The sequence below is a fragment of the Dasypus novemcinctus genome, chromosome 13 (assembly GCF_030445035.2).
Source record: "Dasypus novemcinctus isolate mDasNov1 chromosome 13, mDasNov1.1.hap2, whole genome shotgun sequence".
Lineage (NCBI taxonomy): Eukaryota > Metazoa > Chordata > Mammalia > Cingulata > Dasypodidae > Dasypus > Dasypus novemcinctus.
In genome coordinates, this window is record NC_080685.1 from 57,805,233 (window position 1) to 57,819,973 (window position 14,741).

The 14,741-nt window shown below is 34.6% G+C and overlaps 1 protein-coding gene across 4 annotated transcripts in view; it reads left to right on the forward strand.

Annotated features, from left to right (window-relative positions):
• Positions 1 to 14,741, forward strand: part of RALGPS2 (Ral GEF with PH domain and SH3 binding motif 2) — a 219,544-nt gene that overhangs the window by 184,772 nt on the left and 20,031 nt on the right. For 2 of the 4 annotated variants that reach the window (XM_058274793.2, XM_058274798.2), the window contains 4 exons: positions 3,769 to 3,823; positions 5,649 to 5,726; positions 7,313 to 7,418; positions 10,755 to 10,847. In XM_058274793.2, the coding sequence (XP_058130776.1) occupies positions 3,769 to 3,823; positions 5,649 to 5,726; positions 7,313 to 7,418; positions 10,755 to 10,847 (332 nt within the window). The remainder of the gene's footprint in view (positions 1 to 3,768; positions 3,824 to 5,648; positions 5,727 to 7,312; positions 7,419 to 10,754; positions 10,848 to 14,741) is intronic. The other 2 variants (XM_058274797.1, XM_058274799.2) reach the window with 1 other exon arrangement.

Here is a 14,741-nt window from a genome sequence, read left to right on the forward strand (position 1 = left end):
TGCTGGCCTTAAGAGTTGCTTCACCAAACTCAGCATGTAAATGCATTACCTTCCCCCCAGCGTGGGACCTGACTCCTGGGGATGAGCCTCCCTGGTGCCAAGGGATTACTACCAAGCACCAGCCGATGATGTAACTAGAAAAAGACCTTGAATGAAAGGGTCAACTCCAACCAGCAGAATATCTCAGCCTACATGTAATATCAGGTGTTAAAAACTGCTTTTTGACTTTGGATAAAAGGGGGAAATGGAAAGGACAAATGAGTTCATATGGCTATGAGTCTCCAAAAAAGAGTCGGGAGGTCATCAGAGGGGTAATGCTTATGCATGCCTCATCAGGGTACCAGAGACAGCCAAAGTAAATAGAAACCCAGGTACTGGTTCTCCTGAGGGCTGCAGAAACCCACAGGTTCTATGGCCATGGCAGATGGCTCTGGAGGTCAGTGCCATGTCAGTTGGCCCTACTTTGGAGTTTGTGTTCCTGAGTGTGATGGAGTTGAACTCAGATATGACCTTTCTACACACGCCTCTTTTGTTACTTTTACCGGACCTGTGGTTGGCACTGGGGTTGGTGTATACGCAGGAGACCTGAATGTCTGGACTGTCCATGTGACAGCCAGGGCCTGAGCCTCAGCAGACTCGCAACTCCTACCCTCTGGTTTATTGGACTTATACCCTGGCCAATGAACAGGGAAGTGAAGAAGGTCAACCACCACACCAGGGAGCCAAGAGTGCCTATAACTGCAAGCAGGAGAATTGCATCCATCATCCATGTGGAATCTAAGCCCCCTCCTGATGTAGAGGGGGACTGGACATAACCATCCCAGGTTCCACAAGGTGGAGGAATAGAGTATGGATTAGAGTGGACTTACTGGTATTCTGCTGGGGAACTCTTGTGATTAGTAAGGGAAGAAATTATAGTATTGATGTGGAGAAAGTGGCCACAGTAGCTGCTGATGGTAGGGAAAGAGAAGAAGAGATATAATGTGGGGACATTTTCAGGATTTGGAGTTGTCCTGGGTGGTGCTGCAGGGACAGATGCTGGACATTGTTTGTCCTGCCATGGCCCACTGAATGGACTGGGGGAGAGTATAGACTACAATGTAGACTACTGTCCATGTGGTGCAGTAGTGCTCCAAAATGTATTCACCTGGTTCAGTGAATGTGCCATGATGATGGAAGAGGTTGTTGATGTGGGAGGAGTGGGGTGAGGGGGGTGGGGGCTGTTTGGGGACCTCATTTTTTTTAATGTAACATTAAAAGAAAATAAAGAACCAAAAATAAATAAAGAGGAAAGGGGAGGAGAAAAAAAAAGCAAAATGTATTCACCAGGTGCAGTGAATGTGCCACGATAATGGAAGAGGTTGTTGATGTGGGAGGAGTGGGGGGTATTTGGGGACCTCATATTTCTTTAATGTAACATTTAAAAGAAAATAAAGAAGAAAAAAAAAAGTTGCTTCATAGAACGGTGGGAGCAAAGCCTTGATCTGAGAATGAGACATGAGGAAATAGAGAATAGGTACTATGAAGGGTAGCATAAAATTGGGATAATACTAGAGAGGGATATACGCTTCAGAGAGGGGTTTGTTTTTTTTACTCTTTAAACTTTTATTTATTTTCTGAATCTTCTAGATGAGCATTATTTATTTTTATAATCAGAAAATATCCATACAGTGCTATTATTATTTTTTAAAAGAGAAAAGAAGGAAAATGTCTTCCTCTGTGCTTCAGTACCAGTTTGCTTAAGGGCTAAGCCTATTCATGTTAATATGATTGTCTCAATATTGTTGAACAGTCAGTAGAAAGAGATACAAAAGAAAATTCATTTTCCTGTCATATTGACTTATAAACACTGAAAATGAAATTACTTTAGAGCTCTACAGCACTTATTCAACAGGTGTTTATTCTGATATTCTCCTTTTTTATAAATGCAGTGATTGAGGAAGACAAAGTAAAAACAAAGTAAAAGTTTGTCACCTGTAACACCTCTTCATTATTATAGTAACCTATATGCAAATAACAATCTCAAACTGAAAAACAATAGAGAAGAATCTTGCAAAATAGAAAGGAAGAATTTTTTTTCCAATTAAAAATTGGTTACACTTATAGAATCACTGCCATATAAAGCCAAAAATAATTTTTAAAATTATGGCTCTCAATTAAGTGCATTATATTTGGCTTTTTCCCAACATAACTGTTATCTAATGATAATTATTACTTTCTTGTTTATTTGTGGCTTTTACTTTAGTTAAATGTTCTTTTGGTTATCATAAAATGTTACCTAGTTAATTTCATTCAGTTACAGTTAGTGCCTCAGTTTGGAGACTTTTCTCCTTTAGAGAAGGAATAGACTTTTAAATTTTTGCCTTTGTATTTATTTTTTAATTACTCTCCATTCTCTAAATCAGTAAACTAAAGTGTATTCCATCCTTATTTGAAAATTAAGGTAACATATGCACTTATGGCACTTACCAGTTGTTTTCAAAGCATTAACAGTCTGAGAAGATACTAAGTCTGTAACCACATAAGATGGTAGTCACAAACAGAAAATTCTTAATTACAAAAAAGTTTTCCCTTAGCTGTAACTTTTACATACAATATTAATCTACTTTACTTTGGAGACTTTTTAAGAAAGTACTATGTAAAAATTAACTTATGCTTGGGACTTCAAACATTTTCTAGTATGGTAAAAACATCTTAGACCACCTAGAGTAGTCTTGCCTAGCAAGTTTAGGCATATCTACTGTGAACTTAATGCTTCTAGAAAAGCTTTTATTTTCTATAAATAATTATGCTTAAAATTTCAGCCACAAATAATGCTACAGATCAAAAGATAATCTATAAGACCTCCACAACCCTTCTCTTATCCCATACTCAAAAGTTACTTCCAAATCCCTCATCTAAACCACACACCACACAAAATTATTTTAGCAATTATTCCTATTTCTTCCAAGGATGGTACATAACTAACACCATTCTAGATGCATAGGAAAGAGTTTAATCCAACACATAAAATGGATACTTTAGGACATTAGAATTTCATTCTCTCATGGAATCCTAGTTGTGAAAGTTTGATAGACAATTTAACTTGATACATAGGAATATGTATCAAGGAATATAGGAATATATGAGTCATTTCATGTTTATTTGAAAGCCAGAATTACCTTTAAAATAAGTTTTAAATAAATCTAAACTGTTTTGGACTCTCCAAATTCATTCCCCTCAATTTTTTCTCCAGCTAATTTAAAAATATTTGGAGGCTATTTTAGCTGATACTTTGGCCAAAGAGAAAATTTTTATTATATTGTTTTAGTGCTGATTTTTTTTTTCCAATTTAGGGATTCCATCCTCTTCTACCTTGTCTCTAAAGGCAGAGAATTGAATTTCATTCTTTCATAAAGCTTTCTATCATTAGGGTAGAAATGGGTTTTAAAAGGAATACAAAGGGGAAAAGGTATGCCCTGAACCTATAAGGATTTCATAATTATAGTGGTCTTAAATTATGATAGACCTAATAAGGAAAAATTTTGTGCTATAAGTAGACATGCAAAATTCTTTGTTAGTTTGTTATTTTAGCTATTCTTGTCAACTGTATTCCACTGTATTGCAAAATAAATCTAACTGCAGTAACACTAGAATGAAGAATTAATATCTGGAAGTTCACAAAAGTGTGATTGCCATTTTTTAGCACAATCAGAGAATTTCTTTTTTAAAATATAAGATCCAAACTGGAAAAGTATATTTAAAAATTTGAATAACATTTCATTTTAGGCAGCAGTGATGGTTCTGAACTAAGCGAAGAGACTTCATGGCCTGCTTTTGAAAGGTAAGAGAAATTGCTCATTTGAACATCTTTGAGCATCTTTTGTCTATATTAAAGTATATGCTGATGTGATTTTAAGAGAAAATATTTATTACATATCCCTAAAGGACTATTTAAGCTTCCTGCTAGTGTCAGAAATTGATATTTGTGTGAAATAGCTATTGGAAATTGATAATTGTAAAATTAGACACTAGTTCTTTATTAAATTTCATAACAATTTCTCAGTTATGTGTGATTAAGGTTTTACTTATAAGCCTTGTATTGCAAAGTATTTTTAATCCTTTCTACTCTAATTATCAGTGTTCCCGAGTTTTGTTCTGTTTGTGTCTTGGGTTTTTTAACAATTAGTTTTTACATATTTTTTCTCTTCCAAACTTTTATTTTCAGTCTTTTCGCTTGGGTTTGCCTGAAAGGGGAAAAACACAAGTTACCTCTGGTGTGCTGTCTGAATTTGTACAAATTGTCTTAGCTGTTTTCCTCTAGAAAGATCATAAGGCTGATGGATGTTGATTGTAAGAGTATATTATAATCCTTAGATAAAAGATACTTGATTTTTAAAATTTGTTTATCAGATTGCTTGAATTAAAAGTGAGTAACAGGAATGGTTTTGTGTTAAATAAGTTGTTCTCATCCTAGCAGGTTACTTCAGAAGATGGTATTTAATGGTGTTAACTTCACATCTCAAAATAATATTTTTCTTTCATGACAAGTGTTTTGCTTTGCTGACATTTGCAGCTAAAAATCTACTGTACTTGTGCCAATTTTAAATCAGTGACTTGGAAAACTTTTTGGAACAATTAAATTAATGCTGCCCAGCAAGATTCAAGCATGAAATAATAAAAAGTAAAGAAAGAATTAGGATAAAAAAATACTACTTGTGAATAGATAGCAAACTTGAAAATAGTACTTCAATTGTTTACTGTGCCATTTTCTGTTCTTATATTCTTGTGAAGTAGAGGCATCATATATCTTGCTTGCTAAAACAGTGTTTTTTGTTTTAAATACCGTTTTTCAACAGTGCTACTCTTGGCTTTTCCCAGGCAAAGTATTTCTGTGTTTCTGTGTTTATTTCCTTTAAGATTACATGTCATTTTGGATAAATATTCAAACCATTTTTATCACTTACTGGCTTTGTCATTTCATGTAGAAATAAAATAGTGCCTTTATTTATTATTCCACTCATCTCTTTTATTAGTTTTCTTAGATTTAATATAAAGAATGGGAAGGAAAATAAAGTGCTTGGGTCACATTAGTTTTAAATTTACAGGCCAGATTGCATTTTAGGTGTCTTCATAGAGACATGTAATAAAAGTGAGTTATTTATATAAATCTAGGCATCATATTTAAACTGGAATCCCGGAAGTGGAATGAAACCAAAGAATTTTTTTTTAAATCGTTTTATTGATCCATATTAATAAAGCGTACAATCCATCCAAAGTGTACAATCACTAGTATTTGATATAATCACAGAATTGTGCATTCATTGCTCCAATCAATATTAAAGCAAAACAAAAGAATTTTTGAAGAATTTCTCAGGTTTTGGTATTATGTGGTTATAAATTACCCTTTGATTCTTTTAGCAGATTTATGAAAGTGAATCTATATATAAATATATATTATGTAATTTTTAAAAAGTATTTCTAGAGTCAATAAAAAATTTTTCAGATATGTGCTGCATGCCTTAAAAAGAAACAATCACATACTATCCTTTTGTAAGATTTAGAAACCTATATTACTCGAAGAAATTATTATACTGTTCTAGGTACTGATAATGATTGTGTGAATAACAGTATATGTAATGTATACAATTTATAATGGAATCCAACAGGAACAGATTATACCATTCTCTCGGCCCGGTGACAAGAGTGGCACGAAATGGCTATCGAAGCCACATGAAGGCCAGCAGGTACAATTCCCCTGCTTTCAGGGGAAACAGATCTCCCGTCTGGTGTTGGTGATTAGATTATATGGGTGTGGTCTGACAAATAATTTCTGTTCTTTCCCAACTTAATGATTTAAAAACTAAACAAATGTTCAGGAAAACTTTCTTTCCAAGATCTAACATAAAGATAAATTGGAACTATTCTTTCTGATCCACAAAGCTAATGAATTGCTAAAATTTACATCTTTGTGTCAGATTTTTGAATGCTTCCAAGTTGGTAGCCTTTTAGTTGCACAGGTCTTTCCAATTGTGCTAGTTACTAGATGATCAGTATAAAAATCTACTTGTTATTTATAAGCCTTTAATCAAAGTATTTCTTTGCTGATAAGTCTACATTTTGTCTTTTTTTTTTTTTAAGAATTTTTCAGATAAACACGATTTTGACAAGTCTATTTCATTAAGTAATATATGTATATTTAAACTCATGTTCATTCAGTTGTTCATTCAGTTTAATTGAACCATTTCTCTTTCTGGACTTTATTACCTGTTGGAGAAAATAAGAATGATAAACTGATTTGGAGTGTGGTGTGGAGGGTAGTGGCAATGGGTAATCAACTAATTCATAATTCAACAAAATTGCAAACTTCTGAAGTGAGTTTTATGTCAGTTTGATGGTGTCTAATATCTCACTGTATATAAATAGCTCTAGCATTAAATTTCTAATGATTTCTAATTTTTTAAGTCACTTTGAAGACACCTAAATAATCATAAAAGGATAAACTGGCAACTTCCATTTTCTTCATCATTACAGGAATTCTGCAGCTCATGTTGCATCATCAGAGAATGGTAGCTTTTTAACAGTGTAAATGTTTTAATTGGCTCATGTAGAAATTGCTCTTGGTTTAAATATAGGACCATAACTCAGTTGGGGGAAAATATTAAAATGTTTGGTTATTTTGTAATATTTTCTTAAGAAAAGGAAATCTTGAGTTTGGGAGTTATTCTTTTCTTAGCTGTTGGCTATAATTAAGCACTTATGCATTGATAACATTTAAATGTCATGAAAATTTTTTGCAGGAAACCAGTTTTTTAATCTGTTGTTACTGCTTTTATTCTTTCACCTATTTTAGAATTAAGTGTAGTTTTTTTTTCTTTTCCCTTTTTTGAGCTTCTGCTATTTCTATTTTCAGTTTTATGTACTTAAATACTTTTAACAAATAGAATCCTGACCTTTCTTACCAGGGATGAAAGTTTCTAATGGCAAAAAAAAATTACAGCAATGATACAGTCTGGCATGTTAAGAAGAAAAACAAAATCTTAAATCCTTAATATTTACAAAAGTGAATTACTATATTTTAATTTTGCTTGTTCAACTACGTAATAAAGTATATATTTTTTAACTAACCGCTGACTTTAATAACTTTGTAATTAACTTTTGTGACAGCTTTATAAATTTTAGATCATTAAACCTTTCTAATTGTCAGTGTCTTCTCAGTCTAGAATAAAGTAATTACATTTTTAAATGAAAGATAATTACATTTTATTTAAGTACTTATTGGTGACTACTATAGACAAAACCTCATGTTCTTTTCTTCATTTCATTATTATAGTTCTGCAGAATCAGAAGATTTGGCTGTACATTTATATCCAGGAGCCGTTACTATTCAAGGTGTTCTCAGGAGAAAAACTTTGTTAAAAGAAGGCAAAAAGCCTACAGTAAGATTTCATTATGTTTTATTAAAATGGTATTAAACCTGCCATAAACATTTCATTTAAATCATATAGTAAGGAGTTATATCAAGGTACTCCTATACCTTGCTCCCTAATATAGTCCTTAAATAAAACTTTGCTCCCTAATATAGTCCTTCAATAAAACTGCTCTGAGAACCTAAAATTATATATTGTTTAAAAGTATTTTAATGGGAAACGGACTTTGGCCCAGTAGTTAGGGCGTCCGTCTACCACATGGGAGGTCCGCGGTTCAAACCCCGGGCCTCCTTGACCCGTGTGGAGCTGGCCATGCGCAGTGCTGATGCGCGCAAGGAGTGCCGTGCCACGCAAGGGTGTCCCCCGCGTGGGGGAGCCCCACGCGCAAGGAGTGCACCCATAAGGAGGAGCCGCCCAGTGCGAAGGCTGCACTTTCTTTTGTGCTGGGCGGCTCTCTTACGTGAGGAGAGCTGCCCAGCGTGAAAAGAAAGTGCAGCCTGCCCAGGAATGGCGCCGCCCACACTTCCCATGCCGCTGTCGACAACAGAAGCGGACAAAGAAACAAGACGCAGCAAATAGACAAGAACAGACAACCAGGGGAGGGGGGGGGGAATTAAATAAATAAATAAATCTTTTAAAAAATAAATAAATAAATAAAAGTATTTTAGTGAAGAGAATGAAGAGTATCCTAAAAAAAATGGAATTCGGCCAATTTTTGTCAGTCCTAAATTGTTTTTTTTTAAATCTCTCTAATGAAGTGTTGCTTTTCTATATAAAATAGTCCCAGATATTGTGTATCTTCCAAACTGTAACTGTATTCAGAAAAAATAAAGTTTAATGAAACAAGCTTTGATATGTAACACAAAAGTTTGCTCTTCCCCCAACACCACCAGTACAGTAACTTGTCTACTAAAGAAAGGAGAGGATAGTTTTCCTTTCTCCAGGTAGGATTATAGTTTTATCTAATTTGGAATAGTAAATATTTAACTTATACCCACACTTAAAGCTTTTGAAGAATGAGAGTTTTCTAAAATATAAAAATGGTTTACAGCTAAGTAGTCTGAATTTTCCTGTTTACATTACAGTAAACCACAGGCAGGGGACATTAATCAAGAGACTACCCTAGGCCAGCTAGTAAACTAAGGATGAGATGTCCGTTGCAGTATCACCACACCCATTGTCTGCCAGACGCTTTAAGAAGAGCAATGAAGAAGATGAGACAACATGCCCACCTCATAGAGATTACATTCCAATGAGTAAAAAAATACAGAATAAGCCCTAGTAGTAGGTAATGGATAGAAAATGATGGGGTGAAGAAGGGTATCACCACAGTGAGACAGTTTCTGCTGAGATCTGAAAAGAGATTGAGTTAGCCACACAAAGATCTCAGAGAAGAGCGTCCAGGCACGAGAAGCAGCAAGTGCATAGGCCTGGAGGTGGTCCTGTTCTTAAGGCCTGCGTAGCTGAAACATTTAAAGTGGGGTGTGTGGAGGAGATGAAGTCAGAGAGAAGAGCTAGGCTTGTTTGAATAATGTGTAATGACATCTAAAGGAAAGGGTAGAAATGAAGATAACTTCTGGGTTTAGAACTGAGCTGAGTAGATGTAGACATTTATTGAAATAAGGGGGAAAAAATTTGTGGACGAGGGAGGTGGGCTGGTAAGTCTTGGCCTAGTTCACTGTTTTGTGTTTATTAGATGTGAGTTTAGCTCTTGAAAAAATCAGGAGAGAATGGTGGCCAGAGATAAAGGTTTGAGATTCACTAATATACAAATAGTATAAAGTGTGGGACTAGAAAGTGAAGAAAGTGTAGCTGGAGAAGGAAAGAGGGCTGAGGATAGGACATTGTAGCATTTAAAGGTCTGTAACAAGAAAAGTTTACAAGTTATCAAAGAAGCGTAGCAATTAAGAGTATATCAGAAAGGAAAGAGAGTGGTCACCTGTGTCAGAATCTTCTAGAGGTTGCCTGTGAGAAAACAGGACTACTTTGGTACAATGCCAATTTTTGGTGACCTTGATGGCATGAGCCTGAAAGCTTGATTGAAGTAAGTTGAGGAGAAAATGGTCAAAATAAAAGTAGAGGGAAGCGGACTTGGCCCAATGGATAGGGTGTCTGCCTACCACATGGGAGGTCTGTGGTTCAGACCCCGGGCCTCCTTGACCTTTGTGGAGCTGGTCCATGTGCAGTGCTGATGCACACAAGGAGTGCCCTGCCATGCAGGGGTGTCCCCTGCGTAGGGGAGCCCCATGCTCAAGGAGTGCGCCCCATAAGGAGAGCCACCCAGCGTGAAAGAAAGTTCAGCCTGCCCAGGAGTGGCGCCGCACACACAGAGGGCTGACACAACAAGATGACACAAGAGAAAGAAACACAGATTCCTGGCGCTGCTGATAAGGATAGAAGCGGTCACAAAAGAACACACAGTGAATGGACACAGAGCAGACAGCTGGGGGGCGGGGTGGGGAGGGAAAGAAAGAAATAAAAAATCTTAAAAAAAAAAAAAAGTAGAATTAGGAATATGACAACCTTGTAAAACATTGTGCTATAAAAAGAAGTAGAGAAATTGGATGTTGTCTGGGAGGTGAAGGGAATAGGTCAAGGGAGGGATTTTTAAGATAGGAGTACTTTTATGGCTCATCTGTATAATAATATTTTGGGGGGAATTGAGAAGCATTAGAGAGAAAGGTTAGCGGTAAAAGCACATTCCTTGAGAAAATGAGATTTGAAATCTAGGGCATAAAAGATGAGTTGGAGTCGGTCCTTAGGAGAAGGGTTAACTATTGTCCCGGGAAGGAGGGCCAAGTATATGAGTCAACGAATAGGTAGTTAGATGGAATTGGTGCTGTGAAAATTTGGTAGTTCTCATCACATTTGCATCTCATTTTCTCAGAAGTATACCATGAGATCATTGTGGGAGGTACGGGTATTCGAATTTTGGAGAGAGGAAAAGTATGAAATAATGGTCTTCTGAGAGACAAAGTTTAATGACTTCATTGGATGAAAGTATTGTCAACTTCCATTTGATATTGTTAACCATAATTTTATCAGTTAACAGAATTGTGTGATTTCTCCAACATTATTCAGCTGCTATAATGTGAAACAAGTAATTAGATGGTTAGATTTAACTAGAGAGGGTTTTTTAGGAGAAAAGGACAAGGGGATTATGGTATTTGAAAGGGAATGGGTATCATCAAAGAAAGGGGATAGAGGGGGACATGAAGTCTTAGGTTTGACTGTTTGAATGACTTAAAGTAGAATGGATCTAAAGATCACTTCACTAGGAATGTAAAGACATTGAGGTGCAACTAGCATTTTATCAATATTCATGTCTATATTTGTCCTCTCCAGGTAGCATCTTGGACAAAATATTGGGCAGCTTTGTGTGGAACACAGCTTTTCTACTATGCTGCCAAATCTTTAAAGGCTACAGAAAGAAAACATGTAAGTATTCCTCTTCTGGAAGGTTGTAGAGACAGTAGTCCTAATGGGATTTGGAGTGTTTTGTTTGCTTCATTTCTAATCTACAAGCTTTTACACACCTGTTGGTATAAATAGTGTAATGAAATTATTTTTATTCAGTAAGGCCATTCCAACAAAAGAAATCCAGTTTTTCCATATTTTGGTATTTCGTGTTTGAATGCTATTTTTCCATTGCAAATGGCAAAGCTGCGCATTCCAAATATCTGTGTTGGCATCAAAGTCTTCCTTGAGCTTCTTTCTGGTTCAGAATATGGTATAAACCTCTAGTGCCTTGTTTTTTGTATAAATTAGAAGACCTAATAAGGACATTCTAATAGCATCTAGTCAGTTCCCCGGGCTCTTTGGTAGACAGAGGCTATCAATCTTTCCAATTTGAAAGCATTTCCAAACAAAGACCTTTCAATTTCTCAGTAATTGTCCTATTCCAGTATTTATCTTAGTCATTGAAATAACTTCTACAGATCACCTCAAAATTACCTTATTGACTATGGTAATGCAATTTGATGTCGATTAGTACTAAATTATTATTACATTCACAAATTTGTCATCAAAACAGATTCACATTTTAATGAACTCAACAGATTTTTTTGCTGGTGGAAACACTGTTTCCCGTTTAAATATCCATTTTTAAACTATTGCCTAGGAACCTCTGTTCCTAATCTGTCACTTGTGAGAACTGGGGGCCAATATCTGAAGTTTATCTGATTGAGTGATTTTTCTCCCCCAAGAATAAAGAAGAAAGAGCAATCACAATAGTTACTCTAGTCAGCTTTCTTGTGTTTCATCTTACCTAAAAGAAGCCTTACAGTGCTCTTTTCTCCAAATTTAAACTCTTCCCATAAATCTCTTGTGTGCTGTTTTATGTGCCAGTGAATGGAAGTCTTTGAAAGGAGGAATAATTTGTTTACATGTTACATTAATAAAATCCCTTTGGGAGGAATTTTCTTTCTAAATTTTGTATTGGGTCGGGGAGGGGGAATTGAAAAAGTGAAAAATAAGTCCTTTTTCTATTTATATGGCACTGCATAATTCAGAGATGGTTTTCTTTATCCTCAGTTTTATTTCTTCAGTTAAACCAAAAGTACATAGGTAGCCCCTGGTGTAATAAAGAAATTGAACAGTGCCTGAACCATCAAAGTCTTCCAAGATAGTCTCTCCTTCCTTCCTTATCACCCACAACTTGTCCCTGTCCTGAACTTTGTGTTAATCATTGCCTTGCTTTTCTTCAGTTTTACCAAATATGTTTCCTCATATAATGCATTATTTTGGTTTTGAACTGTTCTTAAATGATTCATACCTGTTCTTAAGCACTGGCTCTTTTGCTTACTACTATGTTGTTATAACTGTTGCTTTGAGATAAAGGACTGAGTGATTATGACCATTCCATGGATTTATTTATTTAGTATTCTGGCCAAATTGACTATAATGCTGACATTCCTGACAAAATTATACAGATTAGTTCCACTAGAATATTTTGCAGAGTAATTGCCTCTGTTTATTACTGTTTTACTCAAAGGGGGAAAAAAAAAAAAAGGATTGATAACAGGTTAAATTAAATCCTTTGTCTTTAGATACGGAACAAATAATTTTTCACATAATCACTTTGAGATAATTGCTAGCTAAATTTCACTTACATCAACTATTATAAAAAGTGATTCAAAATAGTGTATTTTTCCTAACTTTAATTAGAAAGAGCTAAATTGGAGAAGTTATAAGATAATTGTATTTGTCAGATGATGCTTATGTTTTAAATATCTTTTTGTGCTTAGAATTGCTGTTTATAATTGTAGAATTACAATATATTATGATAGTTTGGGTTTTTAATTATATAAAGTTTCTGATAAATAATGTTATGGAATATTCAGAAGTTAGAGTATAGTGGGTTGTGAGTACATCAAATTGAGTGAGAAGGAAATGAACTATATTCTTCATTTTTTAGTTAAATCTTTTGGTTACAATTAGAGAAAGAATTATGGGAATAGGATAAAAAGTATAGAGACAAGTCCTTGTTTATACTTAGTATCAGTCTTGGGATAGAAGAGATGACACAGAACTAAAAGCAGTGAAGGGAAAAATTTTTTAATTTTCAACCAAAGTTAAAATGCAGACAAATTGGGGGAAAATATTTGCCGTACATAAGCAACCACTCAAGTATTATAAAATCTATTGTATAAATACAGTACTACCTATGTTGTATTCTTCCCAAACTATTTAACCTAAATCTAATCATAGGAAATAAGGCATCTTTAGATTGTAGGGCATCCTACGGGAAAACTGCCCTGGATTTTTTAAAAATGACCAGAAGTAGAGGGTGGAGGTGGAGGTGGGGGTAGGGGGTACAAGAGGACTGCTATAGATTAAAAGACCAAAGAGTTTTGATAACTAAATGCAATGTATATACCTTGATTAAATCCTGGAGTTAAGGTTAAAAAAAAACAAAAAACAAGGTCATTATTGGGACAGTTGAAAATTTTAATATCGATTTTTTATAACAGTATCTTAAGTTTCTTGGGTACAATAATTATATTGTGGTTATGTGGGAATATGTTCTTGTTCCTAGGAGATATGTACTGAAGTATTTAGCATTTCAGTGACATGATATCTGCATCTTACACTTACATGTTCAGACAGATCGAGCAAATGAAGGAAAATGTAGATGAGAATTTAGGTAATCATTGAAGTACTCTTTCAAATTCTCAGTAGTTTTAATTTTTCAAAATTAAAAAGGTAGGAGGGAAATCACTAATGAAAATATATTTGTGCAAATATATATATACATATATGTAGGGGGGGTCTGAAAGCTTACACACCTGTATTTTATCATTCTCTAGAGTAAAATCTTTTTTTTCTATGTATGAAGAGCAGAGTGGCTTGGAGATAGAAGGGGAGATATTATTTTATGTCTTTATTTTTTAATATTTTAAAACAAAAACATAAAAATAACTTTACTGGAAGTATATTCACTATAAAATTTTTACAGGTATATTTGAACCTGTGACTATATGGTTCTGCATGCTTAGTAGGTATTTGAATAAATTTTGATTCATTACAATTTCAAAACCAAGCCTGCACCTGAAAAACTAATCTATGATATGTATAAAGATCTTCCCACAACTCAGAACAGAACAAAAATAGAAAATCAGAAAAGCGTGATAAGTAGAAGACAAAATTCAAATGGCTGATAAACATGAAAAGGTGTGCTGAACCTCACTCAAAAAAATGCAGATTAAAGAAAATAACAGATTTGTTTTGCCATTAGGGAAAACTTTAAAGGATTGATAATATAGCATTGGCTGCATTATGAGTAAACATAAACTACATAGTTATCAGAAACTTAAATTGGTGTTGTTTCTGAGGTAGGCAGTTCTAGCCAATATTTAATTTAATAATACCCAGCGAGCCCTCAACTGCGTATCTGTTCTACAGAAATCCTTGAACTAGTGCACAAAGATACCTGTAGATTATTTATTCCTGTAATGTTTTAATAGCAAAAGCCTGGATAAAACCAAAGTACTTATCAATAAGGAAATAGTTACTGACTGGTGAAAACCAAAGAATAAATATGCTGCCATTTCTACATAAAAACTAACAACAACAACAAAAAGCCTCTAATACAGATCATAGAAAAATTTCTGAAGGGTTATATCCCAAATGATGATTAATTCCATATATGAAATGGCTTCTGGTGCTTGGGTTACTTTTTTTATTATTTAAAAAGGAAGCAGTTAAGAAGCAGAGGTTTTTTTAAGTTGGTGAGAATATTAGAATATTAGAAATTTTCTGTCTACTTTAAATTAGAGCCATCAAATCAGCAGTTCATGATACTACCAATTTTATTTTTATAGTATTAAAACT